This window comes from Rhea americana, unplaced genomic scaffold, assembly GCF_003343005.1.
Source record: "Rhea americana isolate MKP2758 unplaced genomic scaffold, rheAme1 scaffold_105, whole genome shotgun sequence".
Classification (NCBI taxonomy): Eukaryota; Metazoa; Chordata; class Aves; order Rheiformes; family Rheidae; genus Rhea; species Rhea americana.
This window is the reverse complement of record NW_028185095.1, coordinates 2,726,654-2,745,868: the sequence shown is the minus strand read 5'-3', so window position 1 is coordinate 2,745,868 and position 19,215 is coordinate 2,726,654. Positions and strand designations below refer to the sequence as shown.

General features: G+C 37.8%; 1 protein-coding gene across 2 annotated transcripts in view; it reads right to left on the bottom strand.

Annotated features, from left to right (window-relative positions):
- Nucleotides 1-307: 307 nt before the first annotated feature.
- Nucleotides 308-19,215, bottom strand: part of KIF5C (kinesin family member 5C) — a 94,889-nt gene continuing 75,981 nt past the window's right edge. Inside the window, exons 21-26 of one of the 2 annotated variants that reach the window (XM_085308680.1) lie at nt 19,121-19,181; nt 16,208-16,279; nt 14,941-15,045; nt 12,578-12,794; nt 11,470-11,577; nt 308-4,060 (exon numbers count right to left, since the gene is read on the bottom strand). In XM_085308680.1, coding sequence (XP_085164806.1) covers nt 11,477-11,577; nt 12,578-12,794; nt 14,941-15,045; nt 16,208-16,279; nt 19,121-19,181 — 556 coding nt within the window. In that variant the 3' untranslated portion in view covers nt 308-4,060; nt 11,470-11,476. Of the gene's footprint in view, nt 4,061-10,057; nt 10,108-11,469; nt 11,578-12,577; nt 12,795-14,940; nt 15,046-16,207; nt 16,280-19,120; nt 19,182-19,215 lie in introns of those variants that run through there. The other variant, XM_085308672.1, reaches the window with a different exon arrangement.

Here is a 19,215-nt window from a genome sequence, read left to right as displayed (position 1 = left end):
CATGCATATTCTGTTTTGTCATCACCATCTACCTGCTTCCCAGACAGTAGTTTCTCAAGGTTAGCACAGCTGAAGTAAGGAAATAGTTACAGCAGACTTAAGGGGCCTTTAGGATATGAGTCAAGTCCCACCTGTGTGCCTCCAGGCTCACTGATGACCCCTCAGTGTGGTTCCTGCGGTTCCCTGTGCAACTTGGAGAGTAAGTCTTTTATTAAACCTCTCCTGTTTAACTTTTAATGAACCCGAGTGTCTTGCTACTGGTATTTGACCCACTCATGCCCACCTGCCAGTCACAAATATGCACACAGAAAGTTTAGTTCAATTTTATTTTCCACTGTAACAGTTTTCAAATGATACATCATGCAGTCTGCCAGTGTATCCATCCGTCTTTGATAGAATTTTAGAACGAAGATAAAAGACTTATCTCCAAGGGAAGGGGGAAAGAAGGGTTCAGATCTGCTAGTAAGAGTTTAATACATTTCAGCATCATTTGATGCAATGGCAAAAAATTTCCCCTTGTTACCACCAAAACGTGTCCACAATTTATTTTTTCCTAAAATGAACACTACTGTAAAGATACATAGAGCCCAGAGAATACACATCTGCAGTACACATTACACACTTTACAAACTAGACATGTATAATTCTACAGAATGCTTCAACCCCCATATTTCTCCCACAATGAAAAGTGTTTCAAATTGACAAGATTGTGAGAGCAAGACACAAACTTGTGGAGTGGTGTTCCATCCTGTATAGCAGATGTTGTCCAATGCATTTTTCAATCCATACAGTCACATTAAAAGGTGAACATCAAAGCAAGGGTAGATTAAGATTATCCTGTTTATTTTTTCATGCCCTTTAAATTGATATCTACTTCATTTTCACAAAGTCTTTCTCCTCCAAACCTCATGGTCTCCTCCAATAGTGGAAATCTGATTAGGCCTGCTCAGTTGGGACCTGCACAACCATTTGGTTTAACTTYTGACTTATTCAAATTTAAGCAAAAAATAACTTCCAACCATTTATTTCCAAGCCTTATTTATCATTTTTTTCAGGCAAATGTGACTCTTAATTCATCAGGCTTTATCAAATTAAGTTTATTTAACAGCTTCTGTAGGCAGAAATTGTAATAAAATTCATGATTTATTTCTTATTTTTAGATATATTCAGGATAATCAACTCTCACCCTTGTTGACTGAAATACAAAACTTAAAAATGTGTCAGCCAAGATCTTTCCATTTTTTTATAAAAAAAAACAACAACAAAACTTGCTTTAAAAGAAAAGTCAATGAAAAAGAAATTCAAGGACAAACACAAGATATTTGAACTAATTCAATAAAAGAAGCTTATGTGAGCAGGAAGTAGTTGTTAATTATTAGCAAAAAGATCAATATAYATTTTAGTTTCATCTTAAGCAAGTTTTCTATTTGTGAACAGTGTTTCCAACAAAATTTGTCCCATGCATGATTTCAGACGTGTAATTTAATTCGCACTATATAAATCACAATTTTAAAATTAAGTCTAGAATAAATACAAGACAACATTCAAAGAATGAAGAAAGAAAAATTAAGATTAGCATCAAGTAGTGGAAAATAGCAAGACAGGTTTTGAACTCTACAGCAGATGTGTGGTTTTCATTTCTACATATAAAATGTGTAAGACTAAAAAATGGTAGAAAAGTTGAACATACATTATACAATACAAACTTAAATTGCCTAGTCCATATAGGCTTATAAAATAATAATCTGTAAGTAGAGTAAGCATAATTGACAATTATTTCCAATTTAGTAAATACCTTCTGTGTTCCTTTGAGAACTTCAGTATAACAGATCTTTTCAACCTTTCAGTCATAGGAAGTTCTCTTGCAGTCTTGATCTGAAGTTAGCTTGGAGAAACTTACATTGTTCTGGCTAGATGAACTGACTGGCTGATCAGCACTAGCACAACTAAGAAATGTCGAAGCTAACTTATTCCTCAAGCTCAAGATAACTGTCTGAACTCTCAGATGTTAATGATGATGATATGGGGAACTCATGAAATTTTTTAAGCTAATGCTGCATTTAAAATGCAATTCTATAATAAACTTTGAATTCAGCTTACAGAACAAAAATTTATAGTCTTGTATTTTCATTGTACAAGAAAACAATACAATATCTTTGACAGTAACAGTTTGGTGTTCCTTAAGATAACTGTTCTAGAACCAAAAAGAAAGAGGATTATTTAGTTCATAATAGAAATTTCAGCCATGAACAGCTGATAAGATAGTACAGAATAGTTTTGGATTAGCAATTTTGTTAAAGATTGCATATGGCAAGTTCACAGTTCATTTTTCTGGCAGTGCACATGCACAGAAAGAAAAATATAAAACTTCGGAAGATACAAAATAAATTAAATACATGCAAATTTGCAATTTTGTTAAATATTTTTAGCAAAAAGCTCCCCAAAATAGTGCAACATTAAAAAAAACTAAATTAATTCTAACTTACGTGGCAACAACTGAGAGCTCTTAAATAATTTCAGTAGAAAAAATATCTAAAGTCAATTAACAATCTATCAAAAGATTTCAATTAAATTAAAAGATTAAATACTTTTATGTCTACTAAGAGATAGCCACGTTCAGAAATTWAAAAAAAAATCTCGAATTAAATAAGAGCAAACAGCTGCCAAACAAGGCTAGAGGGGTATACTCAGCTGTAACCTTCCTAAAATCCACACTTCATTTAAGACATAACATTGCATAATAAGCACATTTGAAAATGAGGATATGTATGTGTGACAAAAGCAGTAGGCACACATTAGGGCAGTAACTTCGGTCTGTTGACGTAACTTTTCCCAGAATGATCCCAGTGCCCCCTTGCTGAGAAGGTGGAAACTTTATATCTGGCACTAAAGAGATCCAAGAAAGGCAAGTGGTTACATCATTTACTCAATGAGCATAAGTATACTATCCATAAAACAACTTGCATATTATAACTTGACAATATGCAAGCAACAAATACATTCATTTTCCCTTGCAATATGCTCTTTATTTCTTAACAAATATTCCTAAACTTGGTCTGCAAAGGACAGCTAGAGTATATAACCCTCACCTCCTCTTGGACCCTCTATACATAATTTTTTTTAAGGTAGGGTCTCAGACTGTTCACTAATGCACCTGAATTCCAGTGCGAACAGATCAGGACTTGCCAAAGGCATGCAGGCTAGGGAAAGGAGGGGATGCTTGTCAGCTTTTCAGGGGCAAGATTTCTGCAGCATTCTGAAAGCTTTCAAAATTTCATCAAAAACAATGCTTACAAACACGTGGCTAGCCATCACATTCCAGGAAAACCCACCACCGTAGGGAGAACTATAAGCAGCTCAGATCTTAATTTTAAGATAGGTCACACAGATATATTCATGTAACTACCAAACTTCGAAAATCTAGATCTATACTAACAGATTTCTCTGCATCCCATTTGATCTTTACTAAGTACTGCAATATAGGTTATTTTATACAATCCAAGGATTTTAACAGGATATTACAAATGGTTCTTTGGGGAAATTTATTTCCGAAAGTGTAAGCAGTAAAATTAAGCCATATAGCAGCACATTTTCATCCCCTAAAAATATAAAATAATATGTATATTATACAGTAAATCAGTCATGACAGAGCACAATCACCTGCCTTTGATGGCACTTGATCATTGAATAATTAATTCTTTGATGCCAGAAGTTGGGATTCATGGATGCAACGGAGTACTTCAAAAAGCATCAATCTGAGTGTAGAAGCCCCAACCTAATCAGCGCCAAGAGTCAAATGCAGTCAGTGAAATATTCTGAATGGCAGACTTCCTATGGTTACTTAGATGTTTATGATAAATACATTGTACAAGTATTTGTAGAAGAGTTGAGCTGAGCACTTCTGTACACCTGAAGATCCTACGAAGCTCAAAGTACCTGGGACCAGTGCATTGCGGATGGCTGTAGGAAGTGCATGATGAATAGAATGTGGATCAAGTTGAAGAKGAAAAAAGAAACTAGTGACTTAATGACAGTTCTTAACATGCTAAGTGGAATTGACCTGTCAAAAGAGAGTAAGAAAGGTGATAATAATTAGTGGATGTTTTAGATTACAAAGCAGATATGCAACATGGCAAATAAATACTTGTACTTCACAGCAACTTGATATGCAGCAACTAGATAGCTACAATAACAGCAGTGAAACTAGATTCAAGTGTAGTSTATTTCTGATGTTTTCATGACACTGACATGAAATCAGGGTCTCTGTTGCCAATTCTTGAAGGAAAATGGTGTCAAATTTATCTTTAAAGTTACCAGCCCACAAATTGGCACAGTCACAATGAAAGAAAGACTGAGTTTCATCAAGCTAATTATCACCTGTAAAACAGCATTATGGCTTGTCTAAATACATCCTTACAAGACTACCTAGAGGTCTAGCTTCTCTTTGTCCCCCCCCTGTTATCACTGTATTCTTTTAATAGGATTTTTCTCTTCATGGGAAGGCACTAGGATATGCTGGCGATTAAACATGCATCTTCACAATGCAATATGCAACATTAAGCAGCTGTAAATAACTACATATAAAATATGAGTAGGGAACATAACTGCACTTGAGTTTGAGTGCATTTCAAACATACTATAAGATGAAGGGAATAATAAGAAAAAAATCCCCACAAACCAAAGCAATCCTTCTGTTCTACATGTTTCCTGATAGAGGTGCTTTCCTGAGGTGCACATATCTATTTCTGTATTCATATTACACAGACATCTTCCCCACTAAGACAATGGTAATTCTTTCCAGAAGCAAAGATCAAGCTAGTTTACTAAGTACAAAAGTGATTTAAAGTTGATTATAAAACATTTGAAAAAGACTTCTAAATATATTTTAACTACACATTTCTCATTAGTCATATGGAAAGCAACACTAGACAGTCTCCAGAGGTCCTTTCCAACCTTTACTATGTTTTGTGATTCTGTGACACAAGAGTAACTGAATTTGCCTAGTATTTTTCTTAAAACTAGTTTAATTAGCTAATATAAAATCAGCATTATAAAAACAGCAAAGTTTTGCCCTATTAACCATTTTCTTCATTTTCTTGTATGATTATATAAAACAAAACTTGCTAACATTCAGGATCAAGTTAAATAAAAACCCACACACAATGCAGTCAATGTTTTTTTAAGAAAGTTTACCCTGAATTAATGCTGAGATTTGTAGCTAGCTCCTAGTTGTCATCCTCATTAACACCTCTAAGGAAACTAGGATGGTTTCTAATTCATGTATCTTATTGACTAACTTAATTGTAGCCTGGCTAGATTAAATAGAGATATTTATCTTGCTCAAGGATGGGGAGGTGCTGGGAACATACCAGAGACTTTAGGATAAAGGAATGCATTACAGGAGAAGAGCTTGCTTGCATAGTGTATTAATGCATACAGATCCCCGTGAAAGTAGCTTTAATTTCAGTAGACCATGACAGAGCATTAGTGATATTGTTAGCATATCTTCATTTCAATATTTTCATTCTCTTTCAAAATAAGGTATCAGACAAGTCTGAGCAAATATTAGAAGGACAGGATAGGCAGGTAASAAGCTTCCTTGAGATTTGAAACAGTGTAGAAAACCAAATATGTTGACGATGTGTCTAAGTCTGCTCTTGGTCTACATCTCCAATGTTGCCATGCAGCACCTAAGCATAGCCACTGTGCCAGTTTGCTTACGGGTATATAAATACCAGGAGAGCATCCTGCAGACTACAGTTCGATAATCTAGAAAGGTGCTGCAAAAATGAATATGGCAAACCTGTAAGTTTGGATAAAGCACCTGAAAAAGCACTGAGAAAAATGTTTAATGGTATCATCCATGTTTTGTCTCTTTCTTCATACTCAGTGACTAGGTGTGTGAGAGAGGGGAGCGGGGTGGAGTCTGGAGAGAATGAGTTAAATCAGGAGATGCAGAAATAYGGCACCACCGTGGCTCACCTCTGCATTAGTGAGGTGACAAACAGAAGCATGTCCTCTAGATGGGGAATTCTGAGCAGGTCATTTTATGAGTGTACGGACAAGTTCAAAATGAGCAGATTTATACTAACACGAATCTGACCACATATTTTAAGCATAATTCAACTTAAGTGTGTGCCACTTAATCTGCTTTCCCCCCTTATTCACTACAGTCTGACAGTTACTCTAGAATAGTGGGATGTTCAAGTTCACAGATCCTGCATTTATGCTTATTTACATTTCTAAAACTCATTACTACTATAGTTCTTCAATATATAAAAATGTGAAACTAGATTGCATAGTGGTTTTGACAATTCTGTGCATTTTTTGACCTAAACTTTGTGGCACAATAGGAGAAGCAGAAAGTAAAAATGATTCATTTTGCCTAAAGACAAGCACACTCTGTAGCTGTTTTCAGATGTTATTTGAAAAAAATCCTTAATATTAACCTTTTTCAAAATTGCATTGTGTTTAGTTACACATCAAAACTATTTCCAAGTATTTTGTCCCATAAATACGACAGTATAATATTCAGTTCTCTAGTTAATCAGTAAATTCATCTGCATTATGTGATTTGCAAGCTATGCAGAATTCAAATTTGTTCTTTAAAATACTGTTAGTACAGTTCTCCCCACAAATTTCAAAAATTCATTAAAAGATTACGCTAAAAGTATATTTCAACTATTTTTGTTAAAACAAAATAGATGAATTACGAGAGCTCAGAACTGTGTTACAGAAACACACAATTCAAATCCCTAAGACTATCTCCATGAAATCCTGGCATAAATTCAGCTACAATGTTGTAGCAACACTAGTGCCATCTTCTCATAGAAATACACCACAATCCSTGTCAAACAGGACTTGTACTGCAGCACGTGTCCTGTTAGCTGCACCAATGTGAACTTCCTTTGTCATAAATTCAGAGTGTGTAGATTTGGTATATACCCCAGGTAACAATTTCACTGCAGTTGTATTTGTGAAAATTTCTGCAATGTGGATGGAGTAAATAATTCTCTAAGATATTTACAGACACTCCTTTGCCTACTGAAGCTTTYGTTTAAGCCAGCTACCAGCAATTTACATTTTATTAGTACCACATTTCTTTTTTTTTTTTTCCTGTCTGTTGCTGTTATTCATCGAACACTAAGTTATCTGGGGTAGAAATCATAATCTTATTTCACGTGCACTGCYCCTAAGCAATACAACCATAGCTGGGCAGTCTGAACTTTGTCCAGGTTAGCTTTGTAGGCTTGCACAGGTTTGCAGGAAAAAAAATCTACCAGTGACCTTAGTCAACAGCAAAAGCAACACCGGTTGTTACTGATGGGGTAGTCTGCTGACTATCTAACAGTAACAGCAATAAATGGCCATCATGTTCACTGTGAAATGATGACTGAACTTAAGGTAAATGTCTCATAGTATAATTTTTTCCTTCTAGAGATAAATGTTTCCTGTCAGATAACATACCCTATCTAGAAATCCCATTTTTTAATTCACTGCTGTTAAATGGGTATAAAGCAAAGTTCTGTTCTATTTCTTGCTCTATTTTGTGTTCAAAAGAATGTAGTGTAAGACCACTCAACTATGTTATGAAAATAATCTGTGTAAAAGTTGCCCTACAAAAGTAGTGTTCACTAACACTCTTACTAAGGCCCCTAGGCTTTTATCCAAAAATGTCAAAATTCAGATCACTATGATAGGCCCAAAATCATCTGGCAACCAAATATTTGCAATTTGCAAACAGTCTCCTTAGCAGAAGGACCAAAACTGTTTGGAGAATTGACTTTAATCACTGCCCATTCTTAATTTACTATATTCAACGTATCTTTATAGATTTGTGCAAAAATCTATACATTGACTGAAGTGAAAAAGCTAATTATAAAGCCTAAGACACAGTCCTCTGAAGACAMAATGGCAGCAGGTCATTTAGAATTGGAGTCTAAAATGACTTCTAWATCAAAACAATACATACGTACACCTTACACTCATTGTCACCCAYGCCACCAACAGCACTCCTCTGAAGGCTTCTGGTGAGAAATGAAACAGGCTGTCTATCTGATTGATAAAAGCAAGAGAGGAACCTTACGTTCAATTAAGAAAACCAAAGCCAACGCAAGCTACAACTTTTGCTGAAGAGCAAAACACGCTTGCCTTATCACCTAGGAATTCAAATGGGAAAATTTCAATCAACAGACTGGGGATGTTTCAGTGACTTAATGATCTACAATGGCAGCTGACATTTGGCAGCTCCCTAGGAGACATGGAGACTTTGCTCTTACAAGCCACCATTTCCAGTCGTTGCTCACTCTCCTCACGTGCACTCTTGTTTCATTCCAACCTGTCGTGCTCTCTTTTGGCTTTCATGTTTTTCCCCCACTTTTCTCTGAAACCATCAATCTCTATGCCTAGTCAGTTTCTTCCAGGATCTTCCTTCTTTTTCCTCCACCTCTTTCATCTTTAAACTGATCAGCAACATGCTCCAAGAGGTATCTGAACCTGCTCATCTTCCACTGTCCTCAAATATAAAGCTCTGCATCTGAGCCACTTGAGAGACATTCATCTTCTGATTGCCCTTTCCTGGCATTTTAAGTCCTATCTTGTTTTATACCCATCTGCTTTTAGTTTCATCTATTTTGTTAATAGCTCTTACTAAAAATCTACAGTTGTTCACCTGACACATGCCTATATCTAACAGGTGGTCTGTTGCATTCTGACAGTTTTACTTTCACAGTAGATGGTGTCTTAAAGGTGCACACAGTTCAGGCAGGTAGCAGCTTTACTCCAAAGAGCAGTTATAACATGTTTGGAAATAGTTAACATGCCTCTGCTGTACTCTTTTCCCTTTGCATTCTCACCTCTATGAAGGAGCAATGAAATAGATCAACACAGGTTATCTTGCTTATGAGACCAAGAAGTAAGTTTCAGTTAAGAATGAACTAATGCACAGAATCACTCAGCGAAGGCTTACTCTAATTCATCCACAGGAAACATATGTTGCTTGCAGCTACAGGGCTCATGGAAAACACAATCAACAGAAACAATCCACACAAGGGAATGAAAGCCTGAATGGATATGATGGATGGTTTGCCTGCATGTATGACAGGAAACATTCTCAAAAAGAAAAAAAAAAAAACTCAAGAATACTGAATGCCTAGAGGAAACAACATACTATCAGAAAAGAGTCATAAAACAGAATTAATCTTTTGGGAGCAGAAAGAAGCCAAACTTGGAGGGAGAACTTAGCAGTCCAGTAGTTGCTTTTCATAGGCCACTTACTAAGAGATGAATGCTAGTTAGCATGCTCTAACAAGGCAGATAAACCAAGCTATGATCTAAAATAACAACAGAGGTAAAATACCTCAGAAATAATGAGCATTTAAAGAAATACATGGGGGACAGATAAAGCAGTCTCATGGAAATATGCTGCTCATCTTTTCAGGATGAGATTTTGGCTTAGAAGAAAATCCATCAAGCCTCTTGCAATTAATATAAAATGATCACAATTTTTAGCAAGAGAGAGCTAAGAAGAAGAAGAGTACCAAGTAAAAGAAACAAAAGTAAAGTTTGCCAAGTGCTGATACTCAGTGCTGCTGCCTGCCCTCGCCGACACAGCTGCTGCAGGTCTGTGCTTCATGGGGGGGGGGGGGTGCTAGGGAGGGTGAGGGAGAAGCAGGGGAACTCGCTTGCCCTGCAGCTCTCCCTGCTTGGCCCTCACAGCTGCGCCTGTCGCACACTCCAGGACAGAAAGGTAAAACGCCTTATGGGCTTCAGGTCTCAACCAGAGAAAATAAACAGAAAATTTAAAAAAAGCTTTGATGCTAGTTTTATGCACTGAGGTTTCTAAACTGAAATACGTCATAGCCTAACAAGCAAGTCTGCAAATTGTGGTAACTTCAAAATGCTTAAAACTAGGGGAATTTAGGAAGAGCCACATACAAGTCAGAGGTAGAATCTTATCATAGGAGGAAAAAAAAATCATGAAAGATAACTCTGCAGCACAACTGCAGGAAAGCAAGTCTACCAAATATCCTGAGTTTTTACATACCTTATGGCTGTATAGAAAACCAGCTCACCTGAAAAAAATGTCTTTTCTTTCCAATTTGTGTCCTAAATGACAGTACAAAAAAACTTCAGAGTACCAATGAAAGTGAAAAGGCATAATTTGCAGAGTTTTTCTTTTAAACAGTTTTTCAGAGAAGCAAATTATTAACTTAGAAAGGGCAAGTTTCAGCCAAAAACAAAACCGCTTCAGACATTCTGAGTAGCAGTGGATATCCTCAAAATACTTCACTCACATTTTTAAATAAAGAAACAAGAAAACCTATTTCCTAATCAATGTTAAAATCTGCCATCCGTTACCTCCCCCATGGTGCTAGTCTCAATATGAAGGACCACACTTAGGATTGTCTTTGCCTTCTCAGAGGCAAACTGCAGACTGTGCCCAAGACAGTGGTCCACAGCCATGACGCTTTCCTTTTTGGTTACTGCAAGCTGCCGGCTGCATTAATTGTGCCACAAAAAAGAAAAAGTTACTAAAGAATAGGTGCAGATTAAACAGAACGGCTCTCCCCAAGATGCTCTGTTTGCCAGCTGCCTGGAACTAATGCCATCTTCATCTTGCCATGGGTTAGCTTTGGCTTCATCAAGAAGCAGACTGCCCTACTTCACTTCCTTCCATTTTGCTGCAGGAACAAAAACCTCTGCAGAAAGGTACAAAAGAGGCCTTTGCAGAAATGTATGATGCAGCAATTGGAAGCAAAACTGTCCTGTTTTCTTTAGTATGACCACTGCCTCTTTGTACACAATGTCACTTACAGGAAGTCCCCTAAGGAATGCACATGCTTCTGAAGAAACATGTTTACTGTATGGCTCCATCTCTCAAGTAATAGCTCACCCTGAGACCATGAAGATTTGAACTTCTAATGCTTTTAATTTTGAAACAGGCCCAGGAGAAATCCTCACAACTTCACAGGTATAGTCTGCCAAATGCARCTCCTGCATTGGCACAGAAGTGGCTGGTGACTCTTCAACTAGATAGAGCTACTGCCTTGTACTAGATTATTTACTAGAATTCTCTAACCTCTGAGTGAATATCATAAAGAGGGAAACTTTCATGTTATGTGCAGCAGAAAAGAGTAGTTTCAGAGGCAATCTTTAAGAACTCTCGCTTTACTACATGAGTTTCACGCCTCTATGCGCGAATTTCAGTACAGATTTGCAATCACATTTCGGTTTATCAAGTCCAAAGTGATAAGAGTCATTAAAATGAGGTCTCAGCAGCAGCAGCTTGCAAAACATTCTTTCTAACAAGGCACTCAAACTACTAATTTTCACAGATAAGCTGTCAGCAGGAAAGAATCCCACTAAAACTAAAAACTAAAAAAAAAATTGGGTCTTCTAAAACCAAGACTGAAATAAGAAAACTTGGTGGTCACTGGAAAACAGATGAACAAGTTACTTTGGTCTTACTTCTTGTTTATTTGGTGGTGTGATAGTAGCTGGACATCCCTCCCCCTCGGATGGCATGAACAGCTGTTGGAGAAGACGCTGGGTAATGACCAGGGCGGATGGGCTTGGCTGCGGAATAAAAGTGGGAAACAAGACGACATTTAGCTTTCAAAGAAAATTTGCACCTCACCTACTCTTCTAGTACAAAGCCCTTTCTTTCCAGAAAAGACATGGTACATGGAATATAACATTTCCTCGCCCTGGCCAGCAAATGCATTCCACTGCTCTTCGTGGCTCTCATGCACCATCTCATGCATTCTTCCTCTACAAAGATTATGGACTGTATAACACAGAGGCAAAATGGTGATCAGTCATGTACTTTCTACATCCTATATCCTCTATTTATATCGTTCCAGAAGAAGCTGAGAAAGCCATTGATGGTGTTACTGAAAACCAACAACACTGGCTTTCCAGGAGAGGCAGAAAACACTGCATTACCTAAATCTCTCCCAGGTTTTTAGGTTCCAGTATGAAAGTATCACCATCCAAAACACTGTTCTTATATTGCCTCTGTTCCSTCCAGTCACTTTAAAGATTGCTACCTGGAAAACTCTACCTTAAACTGATTATTTGCACACATTCAGCTTGCACCACACAGGTGTGTCAAGCATCTGGGTTACACAGGAAAATACAATTACAAAGCCCAAATTAAAACATGGGGAGGAGTAAGCAGGAAGAGAGATAGAAGGACCAAAAAGGCAAGGAAAGAAAGAATAGCCAAACAAGAGTGTGTGGTGCAGGTGGAGTGGAAGGGAGAATGCAGAAAGATTAATTTGAAGAGACAAGTTTTCAGGTCATTACACCAGACCCATTATGCCATTTATTCACCAAGTTAAATAGCAGAGGGGCTTCAAACTTTAGGTGGGGCATATTCTATTAAAAAATTAAGTCTCTGAAGAATCTTGTACATCAGAGAGGAACATCCAGTGGTTTGCCCTGAACAGCTGTTTTCAAAGCACTCTTCATCAAAAAAAAAAAAAAAAAAAGAAAAGAAAAAAGAAAAAGAGAAGAAATAAGCCAACCATGAAGTAGGCAAACAACAAGCAACCATTTAGCTCCATGTCCTTACCAATTTGAGCAGAGTGTGCTCTCCGTGCCATGTTTTTGGCTCTCACAGCCTCCTTAATGCGATCTACCTCCTGCTGGTACCGCTTGCGATCTCGCATGGCATTCTCCTTGGCCTCCTTCAGTGCACTCTCCAGGGCCTTAACTCTCTCTGCCGTAGCTCTAAGTCGTTTTTCCAGCTTAGGAAGCTCACAACGAAGATCTGCATTATCACGTACCAACTGCAGGAAACAAATTTCAAAAACAGTCTGAGAAACTATGAGAAATCTCCCTTACCATGTCACTATTCCTTTTCATGCCTTGTAGGCATTTAGTACAAAAGAAAGAAACATTTTTTTTTCTCCCCAGAAATGACTGTAAAAAGCTTGTGAGAGTGATCAGTTTTAAAAACGTCATATATTTGTCCATCTGAGGTACAATATTAAAATTAAATCTTACAGGAAGACCAAAGAACAAGAGAAAGTTTATTCCATTATGTAAAGTTTCACAGATCCTGTCCTGAAGGGTGAGGGCTCCAGGACAAGCCCTGTCGCTGCAGGGCACTACTATAATATCAACTTCTCCAGATTCCAAGAGCCATAGCAGAAACTCTGCATTTTTTTCAGAATGCAGAAGTGTCCAGCATTTTGCAAGTACTGTGATCATCTCATTATTTAAGAACTTCACTGTTTAAACATACAGCTTACAGGTAATACTGAATATCATCAAAAATTCATCAATCCCAATGGTTATGGCACTCTTGCCACCCACTTCCCTGTTCAAGCATACGGAAAAAATGGAAATTTTGTGTGTCTCAAACCTCACTAAGTACTACTTCATTTTTATGGAAATATCTTTACTACGCGAACCTAAACAAAGTCTATCGATTGTCAGAAAAACCTTAACTTTGCCTTCAGCAATAGCCGAAAGGGAAGACTGATTTTTTGATAAATTTAAACATGCAAACAGAATTTCATTTGGAAAAATCTAGTACAACCTGTACTGAATAGATAATATTGCTACTAAAGATGGGAGATAACTTTTTCAATGAAGTGATTCTCCCTTTTCTGGGGTGAAAGGAAGAAAGTGGTTTAGCTACCTTATTAGAAAGGTAGTAGTAGTAGTAAGCTACCTTATTAGTWGGGCAGTAAAGCAGCACATAACGTTCACACATTGTTTGACAATCAAAATGCTTTACACCTGCTATTCCAGGCTGAGTGCCAGAAGAAAAGCAAAAGCAAAGCTAAAAAAAGTCACAGTWTGCTGATTCTGAAAGTGTTGAACGCTTATCCTGCTTTTAACTCAAATCATAACTGTTTGGTAGAACATCATACTCAAATCAAGTCTGATATCTTTTTATCATAAAAGTTTCTTATGAGAGATGGACTCCTAATTGTTTTTGAGTAAATATATGCTAATGAGCAAAACTGTAAAACAGTAAAAAGAAAAACATTATTAACAAGTATTGATTTCCACATTTAGAAGCGAGGTCTTCAAACCATCTGTTACCTAGGATAACCAGGAATATTAAAATACTGAACCTTAACGGACACTTGCTACAGTCTGGTAGTGTTGGCTTTTTTGTCATTTCTACGGGAATAAATAAAGCAAAACTTGGAGACCACTGTCTTGCTAATAACCTCCCACTTGTTAGGTCGGTATATAATGCGAAAGGCTCTCTACAGCCCTTGGTTGCTCTAAAGACCAAAATTTCAAAGGAAACAGAAACGATAAGAAACAGGAGGAGATGAAGAGGAACGTGCCTGGAACAGACCAACGATCCTCAGTATTCCTGGAGGGTACCAGCCTTTATGCTGCACAGAGAACCTTTATTTCTTTGCTTTCATATTCCGCTGATTGCTCTACTGATGTCAGCTCCTAGGGTACCTCTAAGCTGCTTTTGATCAGGAGTCTAAACTGGGGGTATTACAATGCACCTAAACCCAGGAATCACTACATAACACAATAACAAACATTTTGTTCTGTATTTTGTGCATTACACCAATATACTGACAGTTGTCAAAACTGCTAGATCCTATCCTAGTGAAAGAAGTAACACATTCATGTGAAGTAGGGTAGTGGGAAGAGCACTTCTAATACCAACTCTTAATGCTAGGAATTTTAGTTGAGAACTGCAGGTACCTTTTCCTTAGACAATAACTACAGGTTACCGTCAAGAATTACCCTCTTGCACATACAAAAACATGAACTGAAATAAAAGGTAATTTCTTACACTACAGAACAATGATACGGTATAAGATGTTCCTGTGGCTGAATTTTCAGAAGGAACCATTATTAAGTCCCCCCCGCCCCCAAAAAAAAAAAAGGCACTGTGGCTTTTGATTTAACAGTAAGTAGGCAGTAAAGGGAAGAAAACAGAGCCCCTACCTGTTTGTGAACCTTTGTAAGCTGYTCCAGGTTGTTCTCAAGAAAGGAAATTTTCTGCTTCTGTGCAGCACTCCCACCTCCATCGTCACTGTCAAGTTCAACACTCTGCACAGACAGAAGGCTCCAGAGTTAAGTAAAGCCATGCCGAAACACAGCCAGAAACTCAGACGTTTTGCAATTTTTAGTTTCCCAAAGGCAAAAAAGTTTTCCAGAACCTCAAATTAAAAAGAATTTTACCTGTTGATTTTGCATTTAGAGAGCCACATTCCCCTCTACATAGAAATAAACTTTCTTACAGAACAATTACGTGAGGATCTTGAATAAGAAAATGATAGATTTAAAAGGGAAAAAAATAATTTCTCTCTTTTCCAGCTGGAGTACACCTGTTTGCTACMCACATCTCCAGATTGCAGTTGCACTCCCTTGGCTCCTACCTGCCAAGCTCCTGCTTAAACCCCCCCAGACTCCAGCCCCACGTTCTGTAATCCTGTGGCACACGCTACCTCCGTCCTGCTCCTGCCACAGGGCTGTGTGAGCTCTGGCACCAGCTTGTTACAGAGCAGGTACTGGAGTGCCTAGCACAGAGGTAAGCAACTGCTAGTTAGTGGTACCCCTCCTTGTGTGACTCTGCCCTGAGTCATAACAGTTCTGTTTTGGGTTCTTTTGTTTTGTTTTTTAATTAAACCAAATGAGGTTTCAACCATTTACACGGAAGGTACAAAAACTCTTCACAAAAGCCACACTAAAGAACTCAAAAGCACTGTGAAGTCTTTCAGTGTTTATGTAACTTTTGACTCTTCCTCAACAGTTAAAAATACATGAAAATCTGCTGAGGAAGAGCACACTTTGCTCCGAGATCGTCTCAGAGATAGGCCAAACAACAATTTTGCCCAGGAAAATTCTGAGCAGTCACAGGCATCAGGATAGTGTATGTTAGTGTAAGTTTCTGGTGCCTATTGAATGATTTCTGGTATCCATTATTATACTGTTTCTCAGAATTCAGGAACTGAACTGAAATGCATCAGACCGTTTCAGCTCATTACTAAGGCTTTTCCTTAACAAATTAGCACCAAGAGCTAAAGCCTGCATAAACGTCAAAACAGTCTTAATCTTACTACTCACTGTTATTGAAAAAGACAGCATTTCATTTTGCACAGCAGGCACTAAAGGCTTCCAGTGAATCATGAGAAAAGAGCAAAAAAGCATAAAATCATGTTCAAAACAGTATTTTCTGTTAAAATTAAATTCAAATGAAATTTAAACTTACTTTTTTAACACGAGTGGTGAGGTCTTGAACAAACAGTTTGCGTAGGTTGTGGAGGGTCTGAAGTTCTCTTGCCTGGAATCAAAAGTAGACGAAAACAAACAGTAAGGCATGGAGTAAAAATCCTCTTCAGACTTGAGTAGATATTGTGACTTTAATGCGACTTAGAGTAGTGTACCTGCACATACATTTCTGCTTTATGTGTATGCATTCGCTCTTCAAGCAGCCTACAGCTGATCAGTTTACAAAAAAGCTGCTAAAACTGCTGACCCAAATTACAAGCTCAGACTTAACAGGCATATTGTTCACCCTCCCCAAAGCAGCAGAAACCATCAGTGCACAACACTGTCCTCTCTACTATACTTCCTGTGTATATTACACTTCCACATCAGCAGAACCTTCCATGACTACGCAAAAGGCCACCGCGTTGTATTATGGCTCCAACAAGCACGAGCTGGGGAACCGGGTACCTCACACGCTCTTCTTCATAGATCCACTCCCATACTGTCCAGGGCATTGTCATAAGCTATTTTACCAACACCAAGCCTACTTCCAGAAACACATCAACTGTATTTTGCAGTAAGGAGAAAAAACAGCAAAAGCCTGGTAAATTGGCTGTGGTTACACATATCCAGCAATGTGAAAAAGCTTTGGATTCACTGGACGGCAATTTCATTGACCAGGCCTGCAGGCTTATTCAGAGCTACTTAGGATGTTGACGTACTTTCGGGAAAAACACAGGCTTTCATAGCTTTAGTTTTATCTACCTCTCAGGCTCACCAAAAATAACCTCCTTATTCCACATTGGAAATATGTTACAACAGTTAGGAACCCTCCACCTCCACACTGAGAAGGACGAAAAATGCTCAATCATCTGCAGGAAAGGAAACCATTTGGTTAAACAGTTCGCTCTAATCCCATATTTTGTAGATGCCATACTGAACAGAACCATCTTCCTCAAGACTGTAACAGCAACCTCAGCTTTTCCATTTTATTCTTATCTACTCACATACGGGAATTTAAATTCATCACTCAATAAGCACCACCAGGACTACAAGCTTTTGAACTCCTATTTTTTTTTATCTTTATCTCAAAAGAGAAAACTAATCCAAAAAAGACAGTACTGTGATAGGAACAGAAGCTTCCTTCATAGAGTACAAAGTATGATGAAAAAACATACATTACAAGCACAGCTTACTTAAGCTTATTTATTTACAAAAGATTCTGTATTCAGAAGATGTAATGGGGGCCATTCTCGTACAAGCAAAGCTGGGGAACAGAAGCCCCCCAGAGAGCTCAGGTTCAGATGAGCTACCCAAGCAGGTCCCCGAACCCAGCTCCCTCCCATGGGCCCCCTTGGTTCTGCTTCACGGGAGGACTCCAAGGACAGTGCCGTTCCTCACCAGCCCAGCGGTGGGAAGAGGACAAGTCAAAGCAAGATCAGGACTTGCAGCCCCACAGAAACTATTCTTCCTCCTGTTCTTCTCACAAGGATGATCTGGAGGACACACAACTCCCACAGGAGGCTGAGGCCTCCCTATGCAAGTGTGTTCGGTGAGTTACTATTTCGCCTAGAATGGCACCTGTTTCCCTGCAATGTGTTATACTCAATTTCTGTCCCTGTTTCAGTAATTAATAAAACACTAACAAATTGAATAAAATTTTGAATATAAGATCGTTCAAAGATATTTATTTAAATTAAAAATAAAAAGTCTGGGTTTCTGCAAACTGACTATATCATACTGCCTAACTCTGATTTCTAGCTGCCTTACTCACTCAGTGTACAGGYCAGAAAAAGGCTTCAAAACACATAAGCTACATGAGCAGCTGAAGAACACTGCTCACTCTAGAAGGCTTGTTAAATCTCTCCCTCACAGGAATTTATTTAAACARGGCTTATGTCTGGGGAAGCCATCAGCAGCCAAAGCTGAAAGGACCAGAATTGTTTAGCTTCAGAATAAAAATAATCAGATTTTTGTAAGTGCTGAACTCCTATTGACCCTGAGGCCACTATGAGCTTCATTTTTTTTGAAGTATCATGCGGAGGAGAAAAGGCTGTTCTTGAGTTTACAACCATGTTATTTTGGATACTTAATCAGGATGCCTTACAGTAACAGGTATAGTTATTTTAAAATGAAGTTCTATTAATAAAAATTAGGGTTTAATAAAGGTAGTTTGTCTTCTCATACTGATGAAGTAAATGCAGATGTTAAACGTAATTCACCATTCAGTTCTCAGTGTGCGCTCTAAACTGATAGCCTAATTTTTGAGTGAAGTTTTCCTGTACAATAGGAAATCTGTAATGGATAGAAGAAAAATCCATTTTCTTTTTTTTTYCCCACAGGTTGAAGCATCAACACATGAATTTAGCACACCACTCTAGCACAAATAAATAAATAAAACAGCTATATTCTTGACCAACTTTTGAGACCTTTCAGAAAGCTTGTATATTTTACAGAGAAACACAGCTTCCAACAAGATTGGGCAGCAAAAATTGAGACTAAAGTCATCCATCAAAAAGAGTGTCCTTTTAAAACTGCCAGCACAATATTGTATTCCTTTATAAGCCATTACACTAGTCTTGTTAGAGACAGGTATATATCAGGTAATTGTAGCTACACTGTATTCAGTACACTGGTTACTCCAGGTGAGTTCAAAGAACAAGAACAGCAAAACAAATAGTGCCAGTAGATTTAATAGTGACAGCTTATTCATGGGAGGCAACAATATTTAGGTGAGATTTTAGTAATATTTAATCTTAAATTCTGAGGTTCAATTTAATAACTTGGTAAATGCACAAATTTAGACTATTCTGATATAAATTGGACATTTTCTTGAGCACAGAGACAAGTGTTTTGGCAACATATCAGTGATGAAGACTGGGAGGTAGCTCAATAACTTGTAATTAAGACATACCACAGTTTCCTCCAGACCCTTGAGATCTTCTCTTGCTTGTTCCCTTTTATCATTCAGCAATCTAGAAAGATCATAATATTAAACACAAATCAATA